Raw genomic sequence first — 26,645 nt, 5'->3', positions numbered from 1 at the left:
TCAGTCACACACCAAGCCCTAGGCCTGGCACTAGATGTATTTTTTCTTGAGGTACCAGTAGGCAAAGTAGCCCATCCCTCCCAGGGAACCCATGAGGAAGGATGCCCCAAAGAAAGATGGGGGTTTCCGCTTGACCAGCCGGAATGCATTGGGGATGACAGCCGACAGCAGGGTGGTGTGGATGTCGCCGAGCACTTTCCGGAACGCAAAGCGTCTCTGGACCCTCTCAAAGAAGGACTGGAGGTTGGGCCGGCTGCCGTCTTCCCAGTATTTCTTGGACAGTCCCAGGAACTTGAGGCGGTGCAGCGTGGCTCCCAGGAGGACGTCAGCAAGGGTGAAGGCACAGCCACAAAGCCACAGCTCACATTTCTGCCCTGGGGTGGAAGAGAAGGAAGATGCCGGAAGGGGGAGGTGGAAAGCAGATTCCTGCCCCCCAACATACTCACTTCTCTCCCCTTAACAACTAACTCTAGCTTGTGTTGACCACGGTGCTTCCTGAAGGTCATTCATTCCTGTACCACTTAGATGATTTTGCTGTGTCCTTATACTACCTTTGTATTTATTTATTTTTCTTTAAATAACTGACTTTTAAAAGATAAATAAATACATGTATTTAAACTTTAGACTCATATACCCACCTGCACATTTGACAGTTCCCCTTGGATGTCCGTGGTGCATTTCAAACTTGACACGCCCAAGCTGAACCCTTGCTTGTCACCACCAAACCACCACACTTATCCCCATTTCAGTGACATTCCTCCATCCTTCCAGTTGCTTAGGGCAAAAGCCTTGGTGCTGCCTGTAACTCTTCTCTTTCTTTCATACCCACATACAATCTGTCAGCAATTCCAGTCCTACTTTCAAAATACACCCAGAACTAATGACCTCTGCCTTTACCACCCTGATAAAAACCACAGTTATCTCCTACCTGAATTAATGCAAACCAAACAAGAACAGGTGCTGTCGAGTCAGTCTGGACTCTTGGTAACCCCCTGTGTGTCAGTGTAGAACTGCGTTCCATAGGGTTTTCAGTGTCTGGTTTTTGGGAAGGAGGCCTTTCTTACAAGGTGCTTCTCAGTGGACTCAAACCTCCAACCTTTCTGTTAGCAGCCAAATGCATTAACAGTTTGCACTACCCAAAACCCAAACCAAACCTGCTGCCGTTGAGTCGAATCAGACTCATAGCGACCCTATAGGATAGAGTAAAACTGCCCCATGGAGTTTCCAAGGAGTGCCTGGTGGATTCGAACTGCTGATCTTCTGGTTAGCAGCTGTAGCTCTTAACCACTACTCCACCAGGGTTTCCTTGCACTACCCAGGAACTCCAAATTATTGCAACATCCCTTTTAAAGGTCTCCCTGCTTCTGCCCTTGCCCCCTAGAGCATAGTCTCAGCACAGCAGCCAGAGGGATACTGGTAAAATTTAAGTCATACCATGTCAGTTCTCTCTGCTAAAAACCGTCTTATGACACCCCATCGTGGTCAGAGTAAAAGCCCTGTGAGGCCTTACGTGGCCTGGCCCCGATGCCTTTCAGGCCTCTAGCTCTGCTTCTCTCCCCCTCCCTCACTCTTCTCCAGCACACCTGCCTCCTTGTTGTTCTTCAGACGTGCCAACCATGTTCCTACCTCAGGGCCTTTGCACTTGATATTTCCTCTGCCTGAAACACTCTTCCCCACACAGCTTTCTCCCCCACCTCCTTCAGTCTTTGCTCAAATGCCATCTTCTCTGGGGGGCTTCCTTGGCCGCCTATTTGCAGTAAAAAGTCCCAACCACAGCAGCCACTGTCCCCTTCCCTGCTTCGTTTTTCTCTATAGAACTTATTGCCATTATCACACCACACACTTATATTTTACATACTCGTTTTGTTTATCATCAGCCTTCCTCTACTAGAGCAAAAGCTCCTCCAGGGCAGGGATTTTGGTCTGCCTCGTTCACGACTGTATCCTTGCACCTAAAACAGGCAGGTGGCACATAGTCCAAACTCACCCTCTGCGGTCGGGTCCATGCAAACTCCTAGCGACCCTGTAGGACAGAGTAGAACCATCCAGATGGGGTTTCGAAGGCTGTAAGTCTCTACAGAAGCAGACTGCCACATCTTTCTCCCGAGGAGCGACTGGTGGGTTCGAGCCGCCGACCTTTCGGTTAGTAGCCAAGTGCTTTAACCACTGCGCCACCAGGGCTCCTTGCACATAGTAGATCTTAATAAATACTGAGTGACTGAATGAATGAAAAGGAAACTCTATACCGTTAACAGTATCATTGCCATAAAATATAAAATCATAAAGTTAAGCATGACAAAAACAAAACAAATGCTATTAAATTCGAGCTGGACACTATTACCCGCCAAGATCTCTGAGTCCAAGGCTTGTCTTGTTTTGTTTTGTTTTCTTTTTAAAAGAAAGGGGAAGATATTAACATGTTTTACAAAGGGGTTAAATAAAATACTAGCCCCATATTGAATCTTTTTCTTTGATGTAATCAAAATGACCGGAGAAAACTGAAAAGAGAGTAATTCTTACTCTGTGGTTTTATATTATTTATTGCCATGTTCATGTGCCATCTAAAATTAGCCTGCAGATTTGGGAAACATGGGTCTGTGCATTATGTTTTTTCTGGTCATTTAGACTTGAAATTCTGGAGCTCCTTGGGTCTCCTACATCACCTCTTTGCTCAAAAACACCTCAAATTCCTTTGCCCGGTGTTCAAGGCCTTCCAGTAGTCTAGCTCCAATATAGGTCTCTAATCTTGTCTTGTCGTGAATCCCCCATCTGCCCACTGTTCCCCCCAAGCAAGCCATGCCCCTTTCAGCCTCTGGACCTTTGTCCCTGCTGTGTCCCGTGCCTGGGATGCTCTCTCCTCCCTCTGCGTCCCTGGGAAGCTTGCCTCTGCACTTCTGAACAGGCTGTTCCTTTCAGCTGGGAGATTCTGTGAATCTAATGCCCTATTTAACAGCCCCTCCACCATCAAAGGAGCCCTGGTGGTGCAGTGGTTAAGTGCTGGGCTGTTAACTGCAAGGTTGACAGTTCAAACCCACCCAGCAGCTCTGTGGGAGAACAGACCTGACAGTCTGCGTCCGTAAAGATTATAGCCTAGGAAACCCTGTGGGACAGTTCTACTCTATCATATAGAGTTACTATGAGTTGGAATCGACCAGACAGAATACAGCAACCACCACCATCAAAATACCAGCCCCCCTTTCACTCTGTATCTTCTCATTCATTCACTCATTCAACAAATATTTATGGTAGCATCTATTGGGCATGAAGACACAATGTCTTCCCTCAAGTGGCTCACAGTTTCATGGGGTGGGGGCATAAAGCGTAATGAAGGCTGTAATCAGAACTTCGTTCTTGAATATGTAACCTTCACGATGCCTGCTAGACATCCAAGGGGAGATATGAGCCAGCAGTTAGAGATACAAGGCCCTAGTTCAGGGGAGAGTCATTGGCATGGAGGTGGTATTGAAAGCCACAAGACTGGATGATATTGGCAAGGAAGTGGGTGTAGACAGACTTGAGAGTAGGACCAATGGCTGAGCCCTGGGGCACTCCAAGATTTACATACTGGGCAACTTGGGGAAACTAGCAAAGGAGCATGAATGAGAAGGAGCAGCCTGTGAGGAAGGGGACGAATTAGGAGAGTGCAGCGTCTTGGAAACCAAGAAGAGAAAGTGCCTCCAGGAGGAGGGAGTGCTCAGCTGTGTTCAAATGCTGCAGAGAGGTCACAAAAGACAAGGCCTGAGAACTGATGACTGCATTTGGCTGCTAGGGACCTTGACAAGAGCAGCTGGAAGAGAGTGCCGCTGATGAAACCCCATTTGGAGGGAGTTCAAGGAGAAAGAGAGGAGAGGACCTGGAGACGGTGAGCAAAGACCACTCTTTTCAAGGAGTTTGCTGTAACAGGGAGGACAGGCTAATAATGTGACACAGGTCAGGAGGGTTTTTTAGTTGGGATGGAAAAAATAGCATGTTGATGGGAATGATCCCACAGGGAGGATGAAAGTAATTCTATAAGAAAGAGTGGAGAGAATTACTGATGTGATGTCCTTGAGTGGATAAGTGTGGGTGGGCGCTAGGACACAGCAAAGGGACTGGTCTTGGCTAGCGCAAGGACAGCTCAACGCCCACAGTTAACAAGAGGAAGTGCCTGGTGCCCTATTTCATCAAATCTAAGTCGCCATCCATTGTAAGGCACCCACCCTCGAGAGAACAAATGATGCAATTCAACTACTGATTGTAAGAAACATCCCAATTTCAGATGATAAAATGTGATTTAACGATGATGCCTTTAGAATAAAAAAATACAGTGTGGTTATGGGCACTAAGGTTGGTAGGTGGGTAGTTGTGGGAGGTGGAAGCTGTGAAGACCTCTGCATAATGCTTGCGTTTTCTTAGTCATACAGAAAGAAAGGGATCAGCTGAGAGTAAGGATGGGGGAGAAGTGGCTGAAGGGTTAAGTAGAAAGGAGAAATTATAAAGTGATCATCAGGGAGACAGGGAGGCCTCAGGCAGCACTAAGGGCCATCTAAGGCTATCCGCTCCCCCCCCCCAAAAAAACCATTGCCATCAAATCGATTCTGACTCATAGAGTGACCCTATAGGACAGAGTAGAACTGTAGAACTGCCCCATAGGGTTTCCAGGCTGTAATCCTTACAGGAGCAGACTGCCACATCTTTCTCCCACCTCCTAAGGCTAGTGGTCATGAATTCAAAGTGAGACTGGCCAGCATCCGTGAGTGACTTTCAAGCCACATGTAGTGTCACGGGAGAAGGCACTGAGTAGGTGGAGAAAAAAGGTGGAGAGTTGGGTTTAAATACGTTTGAGGTTTTGCCAAGTGAGATGATGAAGCAAGAGAAGGGCAAGGGAGCTGAAGGTGTAGACAAAGGGATGCTCCTAGCGCTGGATCAGGGAATAGCACCTGGTATGGAGGGCAGTGAGATCACAATGGGGGTGAGGCACAGTGAAAAGAGGATAGATCAAGGGTGGTGGTCCCAGCAGGTAGGATGGCTGTTGGAGTTTGAGTTCTACAGAGAGCAAGCTGAAAAGTAGGAGGTGGTGGTCAGAGGTTGAGTTTCTGGAGAGTTCTCAGTTATTGGCAATGCTACTATCTTGGGTATAACTGTGGGAGGAGCTGCTGAGACAGGATGGGGAAAGATCAATAAGGAGAGGAGGTCAAAGAACTGAGGGGCCAGGATATTTGAAGAATTATCCACCTGAATAACTGCCAAGAATTACAACAGGAGTGGTGCTGGAGAGGATGACAATGAGCCAGTTGCCCAAGGGGCATAGATGACCATCCCTGGTGCAGAGAAGGATAGGGAGTGGCAGGGTCCATAACAAGAGATTCCAAGCTGGGGCGGGGCGAGGGGGCAGTTAGGCAGGGGAAGAGTGGAAGTGGCAATTAGGATTCAGGAAGAACACCTACCCCCTACGTCAGGCCCATGGGAGAGAAATCGGTCTCCGTGAGAGAGGGTCGCAGGGGAGGCCGAGTGCCGAAGAGAGCAGGGTATCAGCTGCAGTCAGGGGATCTGGAGAGGAGGTGGGGGAGGGGGATGTGCAAGAGCAGGGAGTCAACATGACTTCAGAGGACAATAAGGGGAGCAGGGCCAGGTGAGGCTGGGAAGCTAAGCAGGGGCCAAACCATGAGGAGCACATGGAAGGGTTTGAACTCAATCCAGGGACCAATGGGGAGGCTGGTGCACCAATCAAGTGACAGCAGAAGGACAGAGAGAAACAGACAAGTTTGAGATGTATAGGAGACTTGTCCACAACACTGGAAGGGTAGCCGTGCTCTGGCCTGAGGTGATGACCAAGGAGGAAGAACGGGTTGAGAAGGCAGGTGAAGGATTTGATCTGAGCCATGGTTAGTCTGAGGAGTCTCATGGGATGGGATGTCCCAGTGTCCCCTGGTCATTACCAGTCCAGGGCTTAGCCCCGGCCATTGTTCTTGGGAGGGGGTCATTTCAAGGACGAATGTTGGCCATCTAATGTCGCTGCTCTTCACTGTATGCCGCATGTCCTTATATGCATGTATCTGTTGTCATAGCTGCCGCTGAGTTGTCCCCCGACTCATGGCATTCCTATGCATAATGGAACAAAGTGCTGCACAGTCCTGTACCATCCCCATGATTAGTTGTAGATTTGACTATTGTGATCCACAGGATTTTCACTGGCTGATTTTTGGAAGTAGGTTGCCGGGCCTTACTTCTTAGTCTGTCTTAGTCCGGAAGTTCCACTGAAACCTGTTCAGTCTCATAGCAACACCATCTACATCATAATAATAATGATGAGAATGATAATCATAATTAGTTTAAGCTTATATCGTACTTACTTTCTGCTAATTTGCTATACAGCGCTTTACATATGTCAACTCCTTTTATCCACACAGCTACCTTATAAAACCAAACCAAACCTGTTGCTGTCAAGTGGATTCCAACTCATAGCGACCCTATAGGACAGAGTAGAACTGCCCCGTAGGGTTTCCAAGGAGCGCCTGGTGGATTCGAACTGCCAGCCTTTTGTTTAGCAACCACAGCTTTTAACCACTAAGCCACCAGGGTTTCCACCTTATAAAGTAGGTGCCATTATTTTCTCTGTTTTCACAAATGATGAAATTGAGGTGCAGAGAGGTTAAGTAATTTGGCCAAAGCCACAGTTAGTAAGTGGCAGAGTCTGGATTCCAGCCCAGGCTATCTGGTTCTAGAGTCTGCTCATAACCACTACATTATGCTGCTTGTTTTCACATGCAAGTGAACACATACACCCAACTCAGAAACCCCAATGCCATTGAGTTGATTCCGACTCATAGCGACCCTATAGGGCAGAGTAGAACTGCCCCATAGAGTTTCCAAGGAGCGCCTGGTGGATTTGAACTGGTGACCCTTTGGTTAGCAGCTGTAGCACTTAACCACTACGCCACCAGGGTTTCCACATAGACTCAAGCTCCTTCCAATAGGCAAAATCTTCACTTGGGTCTGCTTGCGGATCTGTGTGTCTATGTTATGCATGGTCTGTGTGTTGACCCATGTGTATGCCTGCACAAATCCATGCTGATGGTGTATATATATGCACGTGTATATCCACATGGGCAGAAATCTGTGTCCATGGAGGTGTGTACATTCCCTCATGTATAAGTCAAGTGTATTCTTACGTCTGTCTGGCTGTTTGCCTGCAGACAGACATTCACGAGCATGTACCTGCGTGTCACTATTTAAGTGTACTGACAGCCATGACTACGTGTGTGTGGACATGTATGGCTATCATGAGTGTCACCAGAGGGCCTGACTCCTTCAGTTTCCTCCCTCCTCCAGTTATGCGTTCCCTTCGCAAAACCCCAACCCCAGAAGAACCTCACCTTGTGTCTTCTATCTGCCAGCTGTGCCTGCTGGAGACAGTCTCACAATGCAGCTGACCAGTTACGCTTTAAATTCATGACCACAAAGCCCAGGAGGGCACTCAGCACTGCCCGGGGTCCTATTTGATTTCTTGGGCAGGCTCTCTTCCCCACTCCCTGGGGAGACAATTTCCTATCTCTTTATCCTCTCTCCTCACACCACTCACTGCTGAGGCACACCACCCATTGCTCACTGCCCCTTTCCTTGTGGTTTCCCTCCGTCCTGCCTACACATTTGTAAACAATCCCTTTATTAAACCCTCTTCAATTTACCCAAGGAGCCCTGGTGGTGCAATGGTTAAGTGCCTGGCTGCTAACTGAAAGGTTGGTGGTGTGAACCCACCCAGCAGCCCCACAGGAGAGAGGCATGGTAATCTGCTCCCATAAAGATTACAGCCAAGAAAACCCTATGGGGCAGTTCTACTCTGTCACATGGGATGGCTATGAGTTGGAATCTACTTGATGGCACCCAACAACAACAATTTACCCAGTTTCAGTGTGGGGACCCTGCCTCAACCACGCCCCCTCCTGTCTTCTCAAAGACTTTGCAAAATCGTGTATCATTCATTCCCCCTTTTCCACTGGGTCATTTCTATGGGCATGAAAACACTCTTGTATCCCCTATCTTAGAAAACACTTCTTCCTTCACCCCACACCCTTCTTCAGCCACCACCCCATTTCTCCATTCCTTTCTACAGCCAAGCTTCTCAAAAGGGTTGTCTACACTTGCTGTCTTCATTCTTCACCTCTCATGCACCCTTCAGCCCATTCCCATCTGGCTTTTGCCCCACACTCCCGTGAAAGTGCTTTGGCAAGGTTACCACCAACATACATGATAAAAAGTCCAGGGGACACTTTCCTATCCCTGGTTTACTCAGTCTCCCAGCAGCATTTTACACTGTTCTCATGCCTTAAAACAATCCTGTCCTGGTTCCTGTGACACAAGTTTCCTTCTACTCCACTCCTTCACAGTCTGCTTTGCCAGCTCCTCTGCCTTTACCTGTCTTTCAATGTGGGTGAACCTCAGCGCAGGTGTGGTAGTTTTAAAATACACCCACAAAGGATTTGATATTTCTCCATTTGGTGAATCCCAGTTCTCCTCCCCTTGAACGTGGGCTGTATTTCACGACTCACTCCTAATGAATATAAATGTGGTAGAAGTGACAGAGTGAGTTGCAATAGTAGGTCATCAGAGATATTGTGGCTTCTGCCTTCTCTCTCTCTTTCTGGGATCACTTTCTCTGGGGGAAGCCAGCTGCCATGTTGTCAAGACACTCAAGCAGCCCTAGTGAGAGGCCCAGGTGTTGAGGAACTGAGACCTCCTGCACACAGCCAGTGAGGAACCGAGGCCTCTAGTTATCAGCCATGTGAATGAATCATCTTAGAAGTGGATCCTTCAGTTCTGGTGAGGCCTTCAGATGACTGCAACCATAGCCAACAGCTTGACTGCAACCTCATGAGAGACCCTAAGTTAGAACCACTCAGGTTCTAATTTACCTGATTATAGGTAAATTGGCTACAGGATTCCTGATCCACAGAAAATGTGTATGTCATGGATTGAATTGTGTCCCCCCAAAATATCTGTCAACTTGGTTAGGTCATGATTCCCAGTATTGTGTGATTGTCTACCATTTTATCATCTGATGTGATTTTCCTGTGTGTTGTAAATCCTATCACTATGATGTAATAAGATGGATTAACAGCGGTTATATTGATGAGATCTGCAAGATTAGATAGTGTCTGAAGCCAATCTCTTTTGAGATATAAAAGAGATAAGTTAGCAAAGAGACATGGGGGACCTCATACCATCAAGAAAGCAGCACCAGGAGCAGAGCACGTCCTTTGGACCTGAGGTTCCTGTGCTGAGACGTCCAACACCAAGGGAGCACCGATGACAAGGACCTTCCTCCAGAACCGACAGAGAGAGAAAGCCTTCCCCTGGAGCCAGTACCCTGGATTTGGACTTCTGGCCTACCGGACTGTGAGAGAGTAAACTTCTCTTTGTTAAAGCCATCTACTTGTGGTATTTCTGTTATAGCAGCACTGTGTAATATCATAAATGCTTTATGTTCGGAGGTAATTTGTTACATGGCAATAGAAAACTAATGCAGCAGATCTTGACTCCTCTTTTTGGCTATCTATCCACTCTCTCCCTAGATGAAATCATCCAATTCCATGGCTTTAAACAACATGCATGTGCTGAGGATTCCCAAATACATAGCTCCAAATTCTGATCTCTTCTTTGAGAGTCAGACTTGAATATCTAGTGGCCTACATGGTGTCTCCTCTTGGGTGTCTCAAAGGCATCTCATTTTGCTGCCTCTCCCATCAAGAGGTGCAGTCTAAATCTCCACCCCTTTCATCTGAGTTTGGCAGGGGAGAGGGGTGACAGTGTGTAGTCATCATCATCTTCATCACCATCATCATCATTTCCAACCTTTATTAAACACCTACTATGTACTAAAATGAGCCCTGGTGGTGCAGTGGTTAAATGTCCAGCTGCTAACCGAAAGGTCGGCAGTTCAAATCCACTATCCACTCCTTGGAAACCCTATGGGCAGTTCTACTCTGTCCTCTAGGGTTGCTATGAGTCAGAATCGACTTGAGAGCAAGGGGTTTGGTTTATGTACTAAGTACTCATCTAACCACTCTACATTGCATTATTTCATGCAATCTATCAACAGCTCTCTGAGGAAGGTCCTATTATTATCCAAATTTTATTGATGAAAAACTGAAGCCCAGACAGGTGAAGAACCTGACTCAAGGCCACTCAGTTAGTAAGAGGCCAAGGTAGAATGTGAACCCAGGTATGTCTGACTCCATGGCCCATGATTCTAACCTCCTAGAACAGTCTCTGAAATCTTTGGAAAAAACAGGCTGGGATGGGGCTGGGGCTGGGGCAGGGGTGGGGCAGGGACAGGGCGAGTAGGTGGGCTCCAGCACCCACCTACCCCAGGGATGGCACCCACCCTCATTCTCAAGCTTCCTCTTCTCCAGCTCTGCCTCAATCTGGTCCAGCACCATGGCCAGCTCCCCAAGGATCTTCTTCAGGTAGCTCACGTCATCATGCTCTAGGATCTTGGCCTGGGGATAGGAGAGGCAGGAGACAGCGGGGCTGGCTGGCCTCACTAGAGCCAGAGATAACCAGGGAAGGTAGGAGTTTGCCTAAACGCCCTTCTGCAAACCCAGTCTCCAAATATCCCCTCAAGTGTATGGGATGTTCCCAACCCTTGTATTCCCCAGGTACTGTGAGTGTTGGTTACTAGTGGCTCACATCTGCCACCTTCTCTAGGCACTGCTCTTGGCCAATGAGGAGCTGCCTTGCCCAGAAATACTTGGGAGGTTATGCTCTCCCTCTCCCTTAGGCAAGCTATAGCCGATGACTGACTGATATGAGTATGAAAGGCTAGTCTGGTGCTTCCATGTGATCAACATTGTAGTGTTATTTATGCTCCAGAGCTCCCTGTGGGATCAGGCAAGGCTTGACCTCCCCCCTTCCCTTCCCTTCCTTTTCATACAGGGTTCTCCTCAGAGCACCCCCTCAAGTACCAAGTACTTCTGTTCAGTGCTCTGCTTTGAGGGACCCAATCCAAGACATGATGAAACTGAGGCTATGGGAAGGGGTGGGTAACAGTAACTTGCCTGAGGCCATACTGCCAATAAATTACAAAGGAGACAATATATTAAAAGCAAGCCAGTGCTTTTCCTATTTCATTTCATTAGCTGGTCCTCTACTTAGAGCCAACTTCTCCCAGTTGTCCCTTTCCTTGGAAAAGATGGCGGGGCGGGGGTGTCAGAAGGTTTGGAGGCACTCACCATAAGCTTCTTCTGTTTAGAAAGGTAGGGCTCAGAGAGCTGGGGCTCCTCTTCATGGTCTAATTTCATGAGGTCCGTAGTAGCATTAGCTAAATGTCCTGAAGAAAGAATATGGAAGATCCTGTCCTGCTGATAACCAGTGCCTCCCCATCACTTCCCCCATGCAACCTGAAGTAGGTTCCATGCAAACATTGCTCAGGAAAGTAACAATATCAATAGCCAATGCTTTTTAAACCCTTACTGTATGAATTATAGGCTGTAACATAGGGATGGATGGGACCCTATCCTGCCCTAGACTCAGGCTAGTGGGAGAAACAGATACATAAGGAAATTTCTATGACATAGCATGACCGATGCTGTAATAGAATAATGAACAGAATACTAGGGGACCCAGAGGGTCACCTGCCTAGGGTATTAGGGGTCAAGAAGCCCTTGATAATGAGTAGTTCACCAGAAATGGATATAATCCTAAACTTGGACAAACTCATACTTCAGCAAGTGTCTTCCACCCATGTCCTTTTTACAGTGATGAAATAAGTTCAGAGAGACTAAGTAATAATCCGACACCAGAAGCGACAAGCAGGTTTTAAACCTAGATCTTCTAACTCTCAATCCAGCACTCATTCACTGAACCTCCCAAAGAAAATCTTGTTTAGCGCAAGAAAAAGCACAAGAGATTTTTGGTGTCTTGAAACTTCTACTTCTGGTGAGGCTACTTCCCTCAAGATTTAGGGACTGGGTGGTCCACCCTTCCTGGTAAAACTGGTCCTTTAAAGATGCAAAAAAGGCAAGAGTAATGGAAAGTAGGTTAATGATAAAAACCAAAGTAACACCTTGAAAATTATTCTTAATGGCATTATAGATTGAATTGTGTCCCCCCAAAAGATACGTTGAAGTCCTAACCCCCAGTACCTGTAAGTGTGACCTCATTTGGAAAGAGGGTCTCTGAAGATGTTATAAGTTAGTAGGTCATACTGGAGTAGGGTGGGTACTAATACAATATGAGTGGTGTCCTTATAAAAGATGAGAAGAGATACAGAGATAGACACCAAGGGACGATGGAGGCAGAGATTGGACTGACCTACAAGCCAATGAATGCCAAGGATTGCTGGCCAGCACCAGAAGCTAGGAGAGGGGCATGGACCAGATTCTTCCTAAAAGCCCTCAGAAGGAATCAACACAGCCGATACATTGATTTCAGACTCCTAACCTTCAGAACTATGAGACAATTTTTCTTAGAAATCACTCAATTTGTCATGCTTTGTACGGCAGCCCTAGAAAATTAATATACAGGAGAAAGGAAATGTTCTATAAACCAACTTTGAAAGTCTACTGTAAGCAATGGGTTTTCAAAGGAGGGGGAATCATATTGAGTGGAATAAGATCCTGGGGTCTGTTCCCTGAGTAGGGCAAGGTTTCTCTGGGATTCCTGGCCAGTAATTGGGGACAAGTGGGCCAAGTCTGTGGTGAGGCCCCAGTCATGCCCTATCCTCTCCCCTGGGCTCCAGATCTATCTGGACATCCTCCAGGTTCCTCAAACTCATCCTGGTCCAACTGATTTCATCATCTTCCCTGCTCTTCCTCCTATGTTCTTAAGTTACAGCACCTCTCGCCCTCACAGTGAGCCAAACGAGGTTCCTGGGAGTTGTCCTGAAGTCCTCCCTCCCCACATCAAATCAGCCCCATCCTGTTGATTTTTCCACCTTAATCCTTCTCATTGGAGTCCCTGGGTGACGCAAACGGGTAAGTGCTCAACTACTAGCCAGCAGGTTGGCAGTTCAAACCTACTCAGAGACACCTCGGGAGATAGGCCTGGTGATCTGCTTCCGAAAGGTCACAGCCTTGAAAACCATATGGAGCAGCTCTACTCTGCACACATCGGATCACCATGAGTTGGAAACACCTTGAAGGCAACTAACAACAAGAACATCAACAATCTTTCTCATATTCAAGCTCCCTCTCAGTTCAGATGCCCGTTAATCTCTCACCTGAATGATTTTAATCTGCTCCTTGCTACCTCCACTCTTTCCCCTACGAGTCCTTCACACTTCTACCAGAGACATCTTCCTCAAGCACACACTTTGCCGGTGCCACTCCCTGGCTTGCTCCTCACTGTCCTTGGGTGATGTCCAAGCCCCTCAACTTGCCTTAAAAGACCCCCCAGGATCCAGCTCCCCCTCATCTACTTTATCTTTCACTGAGTTACATTACAGCCACTCCAAGGGCTGGCCATTCTCTGAAGGTGCCAGACCATTTCAAACCTCCATGCCTTTGCTCACACTATTCTTCCCTCCTGGGATCCCTTCTCTATTCTTTAAAACCCTCTTCCAGACTCAGCTCAAGACCACCTCCTCCATGCAGCCCTTCCTGATCCTCTGAAGGTCTGACCACTCAATGCCTCTGTGCTCCAGTACACCCTGTACAGACGTCTGCCAGGGAATGCAAAGGTACTACGCAGAGCTGCCTCTGCACAACTCCGTTCATGTTGCAGTCTATCTTAATAGCGCCCCCTGGACTTGCGCAGTGCACACTCTGCACTGCTGTGCATGGAGGCACTGAAGCTAATGAATGTATATCTCCCCCACTAGAATGTGAGCTTCTGGAGGTCAGGGGTCCTTGAAACTCGCCACAGACCTGGTACAGAACAGGAATTCAGTGACTGTTGAATGAACAAATGAATGAATAAAGTGACCACAGCTGCCCAACTTCTGTTCTCTGGGGTTTCACCATTCATCACCCTATCTCGTGGCCTGATACAACCCCCAGGAAACAGACTCCCAGCTCTTTCAGCTTTAGGGCTATATTAAGTCTCATTGATATTTTATGAACGTGAAGGTCAAGTAAAGTATAGCATTTTCTCTCTTGCCGGTCACATGTAGCTATGTTCAGACTCCAGGAGGGCAGGCCAGTCCAAGGGAAGACCTTGGATTGATTGGGGAGGTCAAGTCAGGCTGACTTCTGCTCCTTCTGCTCTCTGTGGGGCTTCCTCCCACCCCAGCTGGGCCCATTTTGGACTCCCACTGCCTTCTAGGCACCTTTGAATGGCTCAGGTCGGGATAGTGGGGAAGAGCACCTCCATCCTCCAAAAGAACTTAGGAATCGCCTCCCGCTAGTCCAGGCCACCATCATTGCTCACCTTGACAACAGCCAGGACCTCCTAGCTGCCCCCCTCTATTCTTCTCTTGGTTGGAAACGTGATCCTTGTAAAATGCAGATCCTACCATGCGACTACCAGTCACCGTTTCTCCATTGTTTTTTGGATAAAACCCACTCCCCAGACTCACACCACCACCATCTAAACCACATTGAACTTCCTTCGGTTTCCCAAACACAGCATGCCGTCTCCCACCCTGAACCTGAAATGATTCTCCCTGTCCGTCCCCTTCTAACTCCCACTCAGCCATGGATGTTGATGGATTTAGGAAGCCTTCTGCAACCCCAGATGCTAGGATGGGCATCGTCCATGGTTCCACAGCCTCCATGCCCCCTTATCGTAACACTGATACTAGATTAACATTTTTTAATTAATTCATTCTTGAACAGGTTATACATGCAAACTTGTTAAGAAAAGTTCAAACAACTTTAAAGAATGTACAGTGAAGAGTGAATCCCTCTCCTCTCAGCCTGAAGCACTGTAGCTCTGCTCCTCAAAGGCAAACACTATTGTCAGCTTCCTGTAGATCCTTCCAGAAATACTCCTTGCCTTTGTAAGCCTCTGTGTATCCATTTAACCCCCTTTTAGGTGTGTTAAACAGCACACTAGATGCATTTTTTTGCCCTTCATTTTTCCCACTCACAAATATATCTTAGCATTCCATATGCCTTTTTTTTTTTTTAACAGTTGTGCAGTTTTCCACTGTACGGACATACCGTAATCTTTTTACCCAGTCCCCAGCTGATGGACAGCTGGGTTATTTCCAATATCTTGCTATTACAAACTATGCTGCAGCGCATATCCTTGTATATACTCTTGGTGCACGTGTCCGAGAATAACTGCAGGATTATCTCCAAGGAGTGGCCTTTCTATGTTTTATGTAGAGGGCCAGACTGCTTCCTGAGAGGCTGGTCAACTTTACTCAGTCCTGCAGTGTAATTGCTGGTTACTTGTCTGCCTGTACCCACAGAACTGGGTGCTCTGGAAAGGCGGAGGCTGTGTCTGTCCCTGTCTGTCCTCAGCCACCTGCCTAGGGTCTGGGTCACAGGAGATCTCACAAATACTGACTGAATGAGACAGGACAGTATAGATATGTCCTGAGTCTTGTTCAAGAGGACTCTAAAGAGACAGGGCTGAGTTTCACAATCTACCCCCCCTCCACCCCACCATGCCCACCCCAACCTTTGGACATCAGCCTCATTCCTTTGGGAAGGAGGAAGTGACCATTTACTGAGCACCTATTATTTATTAGGCATCTTAACATATTGCCTGTCTGTAGAGCCCCATGCTGTCTGCACGCAGCCTGAACTAAAGTCTGTAAACAGGTGCCGATGGGTCATCTGGTTTAAACCAGCCCTAGGCCTTGGCTGTGTCCAAGCTGGCAGTTCGAGCAGACAATGGGTGACCCTTGAAGCAGAAACCAGAGAGTCTGGGGCGCAGGGGGCTTGCCATATCTGGGCAGCCTTCTTAGTGGGCCCTTAGGCCAACCCTGTCCCCAAGGGGAGATGCTCCAGCCCCCCCATGGATAACATAGCCCCAGAGCCTCAGGGATGGCAGGCCAGGGGGAGGGATGAGAGAGAGACTGCCAGAGAGGGAGAGAGACACATTCAGTCAGAAACAGGCTGAAGGAGCTGGAAGGCCAGCGAGAGAGAAAGAGGATGAGACACCCAGTGAGATGAAGTGAGAGAGACAGAGATGCAGGGACAGAGAGACAGAAAGGGACAGACACAGGAAGAAGGAGAGAAGGAGGAAGAGAAACGGAGAAGTAGACACACCAGTGGGAGGAAGAGGAGGTGGAGGGAGGACTCCCGTTGAACAGTGGGCAGTGAAGACCTACTTAGGGACGCGGCCCGCCATGCCTGCCCGGCCCGCCTGCAGGGCACTCACTGCGGATCTCGGCCGTGGCGTACTTGGGAATCATGGAGTCGGTGGTGAGCTCGGGGTGCAGGATGCAGCCGTGCGTGTAGGCGTCCATGGGCAGTGCGTCCAGCAGCTCGCGGTACTGCAGCACCCGCGCGTGCTGTGGGCTGCCCGCCTCGGGCATCAGGGCCACCACGTGCTCTGCGGGGCACCGCCAGGGGCTGGGGCAGGGCAGGCGGTGTGCCCTGCCTCGTCCTGCCGCGATGCAGAGAGCCCAGCCCCCGTCCCAGCCGCATCCCCAGGGACACGGTCACACCCTCTTCCCCTCCCCCCGGCTCTGGAGAGGAAGTCCCCACTCAGCTGTTTGACTGACAGGGGGTCCTGTGTAGCCCCTTCCCACCTCTCCTCACCGGAGCGCTACCAAGCTGTCCCCCTTCAGGGCAGCTCCCCTCAGCCTCAGACCTATCTCCAGGGGGTTGTCTAGGCCCGGTTTTTCCAGATTTCAGGAGAAGCGGGAAACCTGGATGTTTTAAAGTGAACTCGCCTTGATTTTTAGATGTTAGCTAATTCCCCTCTCAGCGGCTGTCTGTGGGCAGTCAGCACCCAGAGGGAGGGCCGAGGCCATCTGGGGCATACCTGGCCCTGGTGTCTGGGCCACAGCAGGAGCTGAGGAGGGCCAAAGAGAGGCAGGGAGGCCACTGGGAGGTGGCAGGGAGAGGGCTGAGCTCTGGGGGCCAGTCCCAGCACTGGCATTAACTGGCCACAGGACCCAGTCAAGGCTTTATGTCTTTGGACCTCTGAGTCCTTGAAAGTCCACAGAGGACTTGGAGGCGACGGGCTCTGTGCCCATGTGGAACTTTCCTGTGTCTGAGGCATTCTGGGATGTCTGAACCTTGTTCCTGTTGTGGAGTTCTGGGCCCTGCCCATATCTGTGGTTTCCAGGGTGTCTGGGTCCTGCTGGTATCTGCAGGACTCTGGGGTACCTGGGCTCTGCCCATGCCTGCAGGGTTTTGAGGTGTCTGGGCCCTGTCTTTTTCTACGGGGTTCTGGGGTACCTGGGTCCTGCAGTGTCTGTGGTATTCAGGGGTGTCTGGGCCTCCCTGTGTCTACAGGGTTTGGGAGCCTGGGCCCTGCTCATACCACCTGCAGGGTTCTAAAGTGTATGGGCTCATGTCCATGAGATTTCTGGAGAGTCTCTGGCCCTGTCTTTGCTTACAGGGTATCAGAGGGCTGGGCCCTTCCTCTGCCCTGGGATCCCTGGGAGATCTGGGCCCTGTCTGTGAAGACATGGAGGGAGGTCTGGTTCTCACTCATGCTTGAGGGGTTCCTGAGGGCTCCCCAGTGCTCCTAAGAGGGTGCCTGGGAGGGGACTCTGCGGAGCCCCAGAGGATCTGTGGCAATGCCTAAGCAAAGCCCATGGCTCTGCTATTCTTGGGGAGCAGCTGAGCCCTGCCTGTAGCCCCTGGCTTATTCTGGGTAAGTTTGAGCCCCACCCATGTCCCCAGGCTTCCCAAGGATCTGGGATTCTGCCTGAGTGCATTCTGACCCTGGGGTCTGTGGCACTGTCCAGGGTCTGCAGGGTGGGACGTACCTCCTGTGAAAGCGCGCTCCACGTAGTCGATGATCTGGTCGTAGTCACTGATGATGTTGTCACGGTGGATGATGACAGGCACCTCCTCACCCAGGTTGAGCCGCATGAACCAGGGCTCCTTGTGCTCACTCTGCGGCAGGCTCACGTCCCGCTCCTCACATGCCAGGCCCTTCTCCGCAATCACCAGCCGCACCTGCAGGCGCCAGGGTCAGAGCGGGGAAGGCGGGCGGACAAGTGGGGACACTCTGCCCAGGTGGGGCAAGGGCATGCAGGGAGGGAGGCCAGAGGTCACACACAGGAGGGGACAGTGTTGCTTTCAGCCCATTCTTGGGCACCCGGGGAGGGAGTGTCTCTCAGGGACATGGGCCTGGTGGTGGGGGACACAGCCCTGCTCTAGCGATGGGGGCAGTGTCGCCAGTTGGATAAGGGCCTGGGCTTTACAGCTGGGCACACCTGGGTCTGAATTCCTGGCTCTGCTGTGTGGGCTTGGGCAAATTCCTTAATCTCTCTGAGCCTCAGCTTCCTTATTTGCAAAATGGGGGGTTAATAATACCAACCCAGTGCCTGGCACATAGATGGCACTCAGTTCACAGTGATCATAATCATGACTGGACATGCAGCCTGGCCTCCAGAAGTGGATCTGTCCAGGAAACTCACAGAAATTTTTGTCATCACCATAATCAATAGCTAAATTTCTCAAATTATTTGGGGAAACGAAGTGAGGTGAAAAAAATAATTTGCCAACATCAGTCTAACTATTTATTGCCCCAAAGCACCTTCCCACCTGGTTTCCTGGTTGAATGCTCACGTTAGCCCCCCAGAGGATGGAAGAGCAGGGAGTATCTCCCTATTTTCCTTGATGAAAAAACTAAAGCCCAGAGAGGGCAAATAACTTACCCAAAGTCGCACAGCAATTCAGCAGCAGAGCTAGGACTGGAAGCAATGGTTCCTGACTCCTAAACCAGTGCTCTCTGCTCTGAAGGCTGCCTACCTTTCAAGGTGTCCTGGCCCTGCTTCCTCCTGAGTCTTTCTCTATGTCTCTAGGAGAGTCCCAGACAAACCTCTGGACTGGTAGGAGCTAATGGAAGGCCTTGAGGCTGAGGCACGCTTCTGGCTGTAGTGCGATGGATCACTTTTATATGGCCCTTCTCACCATGGTCTTGTCACTCCCAGCGAATGTCTGGGTGGGTCTATGAAAATAAGGTGCTTGTGGCCCTCCAAGGGGACTGGATAACTCGCTAACAATGTAAATAAGGTACATGGCACCTTGAGGAGTGGGACCATGCAAATTAGGTGTATGGAACCCTAAAGAGGAGATTGGTCAGTTTTGCCATCCCTTAGGCTTAAAATGAGCCACCCCAGAGGTGCGGGGGGGGACCTCATTACCACCAAAGAGAGATGGGAGCAGAGCGTGTCCTTTGGACCCGGAGTCCCTGCACTGAGAACCTCCTAGATCCAGGAGACAGAGAGAGCGTTGTAACAATGGAGATGGTGCAAGGTGGTGAGAAGCAGTGCCAGCAGAACCAGAAGACCGGCCCATGGAGCAAGGCAGTTACAATAGGTTTGCCGACTCATAAAGTGAGAGAGCTAAGTACCTTTGGGCAGGAGGCTTCCTGGTGGAGTGGGGTGCCCCCGGGCAGTTATTCAAAGAGCTGAAGAGCTTTGTAACACTTGCCTGAGCAGGGCAGAGGCCAGGCAGAGGGGCCCAGGGGCCAAGGGATAGGCCCGCCAGGGAGCTGTCCTGACCTACGAACTGTATCCTGAGTCCTTCCTGATCCTGAATTGTAACCTGTTACTTCCCTAATAAACCCCATAATCATGAGTGTGATCTGGGAGTTTTGTGTGGCCATTGCCACAAATTATGGAACCCCGCAGAAAAGTAGAGTGCCATGGGTGGGACAGCTGGTGTCAAAACTGGCAAACGGTTGGAGAGAGAAGGCGTGTTCGATCTCTACCTCACAGGAATCAGCCTTGGGCTGTTGATCTTGATTCTCTTTCCCTCCCCTTGTGAAGTTAGAAGAGGTCGGGCCCCCCACCCTGCAGTGCCCCCTGGTGCCAGTTTTACAATGCCCTAGAGTCCTTCATGCCCCACGCTCACAGCTAATACGGACACCCCCTTCCATTTGGTGAACTGTCTGGCGTAGAGGTCATTAGCTCCTGAGCTCCCAACACTCATTCACATTCATTTGCTCCATTAGCCAAAGCAGGGCCTGCAGGTGGGGCCCACCTGCAGAGTTCCTGGGCTTGAAGGTGGGGACCTGGGTCCTCACCCTGGCTCTGCCACAGCAATGCTGTGGGATCTTGGAACTATCACTGCCTCTTTCTGGGCCGTCATTTTCCACCAGTAAAACATGGACTCCCAGTTCATGGAGGGCCCACAGATCTGTCATGAGCTGATACCACGTTCTCCACTCCAATGTGGGAGACAGTGCGGGCCACCTCTCTCCTGGGAGTGGCAGGGAAACACTGGTTCTGTCTGAGAGAGGGGGAACTGCTGCTGATCGTGAGCAGCCCGGGGTGGTATCTGTTTGGGTCTGGTGTGTGAGTGTTCAAGTGTGTGTCATGAATGTGTGCACACGAGTGTGAGTGGTGACCGTGTGAGGCAGCAGGTGTGTCTGCATGTGCATGTGTGTGTGTGTGCATGAGTGTGCATGGGTGAGTGTGGGAGTAAATGTGAGTATTCAAGTATTGTGTGAGTGTGTGTGCAAGTATGCATGCATGGATGTGTGTGTGCACTTGTGTGTGCACATGTGTGAGTGTGCATGAGAATGTGTGTGTATTTGAGCTCATGGGTGCTGCCTGTGCCTGGAGAAGCCCCAGAGCAGTCGAGGCTGGAGCTACAAATCTCCAGCTGGAACAAGCTGCCCCATTTGGCCCGGTCCCTGTCCCCTGTCCCTGCATCCTCAGACTTCAGTACTCAGGCCCCACCCAGCCATCCAGCCTCCAAACCAAGCTAGGGCCTCTGAATGGCTGGATAAAAACAGAGACCAAACCAGGCCTGTGCCCTGGCAGGGCTGTTGTCCCAACGACCACTCCTTGGCCTCACCCTGGGGCTCCAGCAAGGATAGAGGGAGGGGTGTTTCCAGGGGAGGGGACTATCTTTACAGACAGTCCTTCTTGGAAGCTGCCTTGGGGTCAGCCCGTTGATGGCCACAGACTTTCTCCTTTCGCTCAGCTGCAGGCCAAAGCCATGTGCCTTCCCACGGGGGAGGAGGGCACAGGGAGGAAGCCAGGCCCTGGGGAAGGGCATGCAGCCACCAAGGCCATCTGCCATCTCTGCCACCTGGAGGCTGGGCTGGACTTAGGTGTTGGCTACTTAGCGTGACCAGACATCAGCCATCTCTGGTAAACTGTCTTCCCTGTGGGTGCCTGAAATTCCCCCACTTGTGCTTCATTTTCATGAGTGAGGCACTGGCTCTTCCCCCTCCAGGCCCTCATTTATGAAGCAACTGTGATGGGCTGGACTGGTGTCCCTGCTCTGCCATTTAGCTGCTGTGTGACTTTGTAACAGATACTTAGAGTCTCTGAATCTCAAGTTTTTCATCTCAGATGGCTTTTTTTGTGTGTGTAAATCTTATGGTTTACAAATGTATCACTTTTCCACAGTTATTTATTGAGTCCTACTATTTGCCAAGTCTTGTTCTAAGCACACTGGAGCCTCGGCAGTGTACAAAAGACCCCTGCACTCAGAGAGCTGACGTTCCAGTGGGGGCAGACAGACAACAGCAGTTATAATGATATGGTATGCTGAAAGATGGCAAGCGTTGGGGGAAAAGAAAGACTAGAGCAGGTAAGGGGAACTGGGGGTGTCAGAGGTTTGGGGAGACTGGTGGCAATTTTGATTAGGATGACCCCCAGGTTAGGCCTCTCTGAGAAGGTGACATTTGAACAAAGGCGTGACTGAGGTGAGGGAGGGGTCCACTCAGGTGTCTGGGGGAAGGGTGTCCAGGCAGAAGGAACAGCCCATGCAAAGGCTAGAAGGTGGGCAGACAGGATCATGCACCAGGGCTTTTAGCCAAGTCTTCCCCCAGACCAAGGGGTCTATGAATACACTCAGGGAGCCCTTGAACTTGGATGGGAAAAATTACATGTTTATTTTCAGTCATCTGAAACTGACATCTAGCTTTTGCTTCAATTATACACGTAGGCGACAAAGCACAGTAGCGTTAGCACTGCCTGTAATATTGTCACCGCTAGAAATCACAGATATTTTCATCACTTTGCAGTTGTAGCAGTCACCTCAAAATATCATGTACCCTCATCACAGCTTCCACATTACAGTTGTTATCAGACCCGCCACTGAATCGTGTTATATAATGGGGTTAATACGGAAACACATATGGTTATATAACGAATTTGTTTAAAAAATATTTTCATGGCTGTATTTCAGTATAACTGGTTTCCTTTCTAATATAGTAACCGTACATATTTTATTTTATTCAATTAAAAATATTCTGAGAAGGGCCCACATGCTTCCGCTGACTGGCGAGGGGTCCGTGGCCCAAGCAAAGCTAGAGCCCCGCATCAGAGCCTGAGGCTGTTGTGAGGACTTTGGCTTTTATCTGGAGGAACCTGGGGACCACTGCAGACTTTTCAGCAGAGGAGTGGGTACAGCTGCCACATCACTGCCCCTGTCAGCTCTCACCTGTGGGTCTTCTCTTGGGGGGTGGGTAAATAATCAAGTCCAGCACAGACAGGGCTGAGACAGTGCCCAGGACTTGAAAGGCGAGGCCAGGGTAGGGGGTGAAGGTTATTCTGCCCCTCTTGCTTCCCTCCTGCCATACCTTGGAGGGGCCTGCAGGAGACCTACTCAGTCCTGGGTATCAGGACTGGCCCGTGGCAGGACCCAGATCTCGGCTTCTACCCCCGGGAACTGAAGTCTGGGGCAGGGGCTTCCCACAAATGCATTCAGGACAGGAGGAAGATCCAGAGAGTATGGGGTTAGGGAACCTCAAACAGGCTCGCTGCAGGGAGTTAGGGGAGGCCCTCAGAGTCTCTCACCCTGGTAGAAACAACAACAATAATAATCATAGCTAACTCATATAGCACACCCTCTGTGCCAGGCACTGTTCTAAGAACTTCACAGGCATTAACTCATTTAATTCTTACAACAACCCCATTAGGTAGGTATTAGTATTATGCTTGTTTTGCAAAAGTGGAAATGGAGGCACAGAGACAGTAAGTAGCTTGGGTTAAAAACTGGCTGGTATGAGGATAGGGGCATGCACAAAGCGCTGGGGCACAGAGATAGGCAACTTGTAGCAAACATCTAGTCTGTTTTCCCCTTGAGGAAACTGAGGACCAGAGAGGGTCAGGACTTAGCTGAGGCCACACAGCCACTTAGTGGGGGTGCCAGCACTGAAATCCTGGTCTCTTGACTCCCTCACTTTTTGCTCCACCCCACCTTCAATGCCCTCCTCTCAAAGAAGGAAGGGGTTGGGTGCAGGAACAGCCTCAGAAGCACCTTACCATTTACCCCACACGTTTGGAGCCTCCTCCAAACCTCACAGCTTCAAACAATCACCTATGACAGTGCCTGAAAGTCCACTATTAGCGTGTAATTTTTAAAGATATTGTGCAAGTGTATGACTATACATGATATCATTTAGTCTTCACAACCCTTTGAGGTAGGTACTGCCATTATCCCCAAACATATAAGGAAGCTGAGACTTAGAGAAATGAAGATTTTTTACAAAATTACATAGCTGGGAAGTGGCTGAGTTGGGATTTGATCTGACTCCAAAGTCCATGTCTTTAATAACCACAATTAGCACTTATTGAGCACTTTCTACGTGCCAGATGTGATTCACATGGATACATTTGTTCAATACTTACAACAACCCTGTTGGGGAGATACTGTTTTTATTCTCCATTTACAAAGGTGGAAAGCTGAGGCACTGGAGTTAAGCGACTTGCCCAGGATGACCACCAGTTGGTCAGTGATGGAGCTGGCCCCAGAGTCTGGGCTTTTGACCCCTTCCCTTTCTGCTGCCATCTGGATCTGGGAGGGTCCCCAGAGTCCCTGTGGAGCCACCATCACTCCTAAAGGTGGGTTGTTTTCAGTATTAATGGTACCTGTGCCATGGACAGGCTTCTCAGATGCTCCACACTGGGGACAGATCCTTGAGTGCAAGCAAGACCCTTCAGGACTGGGGAACTCACCTGCTAAGCTCCTACTTAACATGCCAGTCACTTAACATACACTCATGCCCTCTGAATCCCCCAGGAACTCTGCAGGGTAGTCTATAAAAGTCTCTTTTTTCAGATGAGGATGCTGAGGCTCAGAGAGGTGAAGTGACTTGTCCAAGGTCACACAGCCAATAGGTGGCCAAACGGAGATTAGAACCAAGGCCATCTGACTGCAGAGCCCATGTCCCTTCCTCTAAGCTACGCTGCTTCTACAACCCACCACAGGCTTCTGGGTAGGGGGAAGGCCCTGGCAGGGGAGGTGATAGGATGCCCAGGGTAGCTTGGCCAGGGGTTGGTCACAAAGTGGCTCCTTCCCTGACTAAGGGACCACACTGGCCCTGAGCTCAAGAAGAATAGGAAATATTTCCTGGGTTGAAGAACAGGAGGCTTCCTCGAGGGTTAGTCAGGGGAGGTGCTGCTTGCCTGTCCCCTGCCGAATCCCAGCCACTGCAGCCTGACTCCTGAAATTCTGGGTGGAAAGAGGGTCTTGAATCTCAAAGTCAGTCTGATTCATCGCCAAGCCCCTTGCTCCATGCACAGGTGCTCGACAAGCATGTGCAAAATTCATGAACGCATCCAAGTGTGACCTTGGTTAACCATGACCCCTAGCATTTTAATGACATCATAACACCCGTTATTAACCGAGCCTTAACCCTGAGCCAGGCACTTCCATCAGCACTTTTTGTGCATCATCTCATTTCACACTTACAATAAACCTCAGAGAAATGTATTCCTATTAGCCCCATCTTACAGATTATAAAACCAAGGCTTCAGAGAGGCAAAGTGACCTGCCCAAGGCCCCACAGTGAATTAGTGAAGATGGTTCTCTCACTGGGGACTGCCTGGTTTCAAAGTCTGTACTCTAAACTAGGTTACTAGAAGGGCAATCCGTGGACCAGCTGCCTGGGAGCCTGTTAGAAATGCAGCATCTTGGGCTCCATCTCAGACCTACTGAACTGGAATCTCTGGGGTGGGGGCCAGCAGTCTGCGCTTTAACCAGGGTCATCCGGAGATTCTGATGCATGCTCAAGTTTGAATAGTGCCAATTTAGAACCCTAAGTTATCTGCCTCTTTAACAACCCTCTCAGCAACCCTGAGAAGCAACCCTGGCATTAGAAGTAGCTACTATTATTCTTCTTCCCATTATCCTCATTTTCCAGGTGAAACTGAGGATCAAAGAAGGTCATACAACCGGTGAGCCTGGATCAAGACTCAAACTCAAGCCTTTTGGTCCCAAGTCTCTTTCTCCCTACAGAATCTGTTTCTGCATTTGGAAATGGGCAAATGGAACAAAAGGATCTTCCGGAAAACAGGAGGGTTAGTTGGGAAACAGCGCTGCTTAGGCCCCAGCAGGACCCTCTACTGGGCCCTGGCCATGGTGCTGAATCCGTTCCCCAGAATCAGGACAGGAGCCCAGGATGTGAAATGGTGCCCCTAGAAGTGCCCCAGTCTCACAGGCCTAGCCCCAGACCCTCACCCCAGGAAGCGGGAATTGAGAACCCAGCACTAGGCTGGATTCCAACTGCCCCCCTCACCTCCCCTGGGACTGAGAAGGGGATGAGGGCTCAAGACCACCCTGTGCCTTTAAGAGCAAGACACAAATTGGAAGGGCTCGGCCAAGTCGGTCAGAGTGGATGGATTAACCCCTTCGTTCCCAGCTCAAGATCAGGAGGAGGGGGAAAGCTGGGAACAGGCCCTTCCAGCCCCAGTCAGAAGGAGGTCCACAGCCAAGGCAGAGGGGTAGAGGAGCTGTGGTCCGGGGGCTGGCAGTGTCCGGGACAGCAGCGCTCTGGGACTGTCTGCGGGGGAGCTACCGAGGCTGGAGGCGGGAAGCGCTCGTCCTCTCTCTCCGCAGCATCCCCCTCCAAACAGGCCGGCTTCCCAGCAGCGCCCATTCCCTTTCTCTTGCCTTTGTCTCCCTTCTCAGCACCCCAACAGGTCAGGCCTTTCTGGGAGGGAAGGAGGCAGAATAGAAGCTCCTAGAATTGGGGACGGTGCTCCCGGGGCCCAGTCAGGGCCAGTCACCTTCCCGCTGCATCCCAGTCCTCAGGGCTTCCAAACCCCATACTCCATCCTCGAGCCTCTCGGCAGCCTTTGGACCTCCCAGCCCACCGTCAACCCTCCTAGCCACCAGACGCGCCCGGTTTCCCTGCTCCCTCCAGCTCTACCTTCTGCGAGCTGAACGACTGGGTCCAGTGGTACAGAACCAGGCTCTCCTTGGGCCAATGGGCGGGGCTGGCCGCCTCGGGCGCGTCAAGGGCCTCGACTGACTTGGCTGCATCGCTGTCCAGCGCCGAGATGGGCCACCAGCTGCAGTTGGTGGGGGTCAGGTTGTTCGGGGTCGCCATGACAGCCTGGCATCAGAGTGAGGAAAGAAGGAGGCTCCGGCGGTGGCGGCTCTCTGTCGCCCAGCATCACATGGCCTCGCCGAGCCTGCCCCTCTCCTTCCCCCCCCTTCTCTCTCCGTGAATGTCATTACAGTACTCACTGGGCCAGTGGGGGAGGGGCGAGGGGATCCCGGGAGCTCCTTCGCTCCTCCTCCCCTGGGCCCAGCCCGCGCCAGAAAAGCCAGCAGGCCCTCTCTGTCGGGCTCCATGGAAGGATGCGAGGAGCCCTAGGGAAGTGGGCCATGCCCTCTAAC

General features: G+C 50.3%; 1 protein-coding gene across 4 annotated transcripts; it reads right to left on the bottom strand.

Moving 5' to 3' along the window:
* GDAP1L1 (ganglioside induced differentiation associated protein 1 like 1) lies at window positions 1-26,352 on the bottom strand. Of its 4 annotated transcripts, XM_010591696.3 has the most exons (7): window positions 26,173-26,352; window positions 17,816-18,008; window positions 17,365-17,367; window positions 16,252-16,479; window positions 11,211-11,308; window positions 10,364-10,478; window positions 1-374 (listed from the first exon to the last, which is right to left on the bottom strand). In XM_010591696.3, exons 1-7 carry the CDS (start codon window positions 26,350-26,352, stop codon window positions 31-33), a joined length of 1,161 nt encoding a protein of 386 aa, XP_010589998.2. In that variant the 3' UTR covers window positions 1-30. The 4 variants fall into 4 exon arrangements, with proteins under 4 accessions (XP_010589998.2, XP_003411607.3, XP_010590002.2 ...); XM_003411559.4 differs by lacking the exon at window positions 17,365-17,367 and having other exon boundaries at window positions 16,252-16,425; XM_010591700.3 differs by lacking the exons at window positions 16,252-16,479; window positions 17,365-17,367.
* Between the last annotated feature and the right edge of the window lie 293 nt (window positions 26,353-26,645).

Source organism: Loxodonta africana, chromosome 24, assembly GCF_030014295.1.
Source record: "Loxodonta africana isolate mLoxAfr1 chromosome 24, mLoxAfr1.hap2, whole genome shotgun sequence".
Taxonomy (NCBI): domain Eukaryota; kingdom Metazoa; phylum Chordata; class Mammalia; order Proboscidea; family Elephantidae; genus Loxodonta; species Loxodonta africana.
This window is presented reverse-complemented; position numbering and strand designations above follow the sequence as displayed.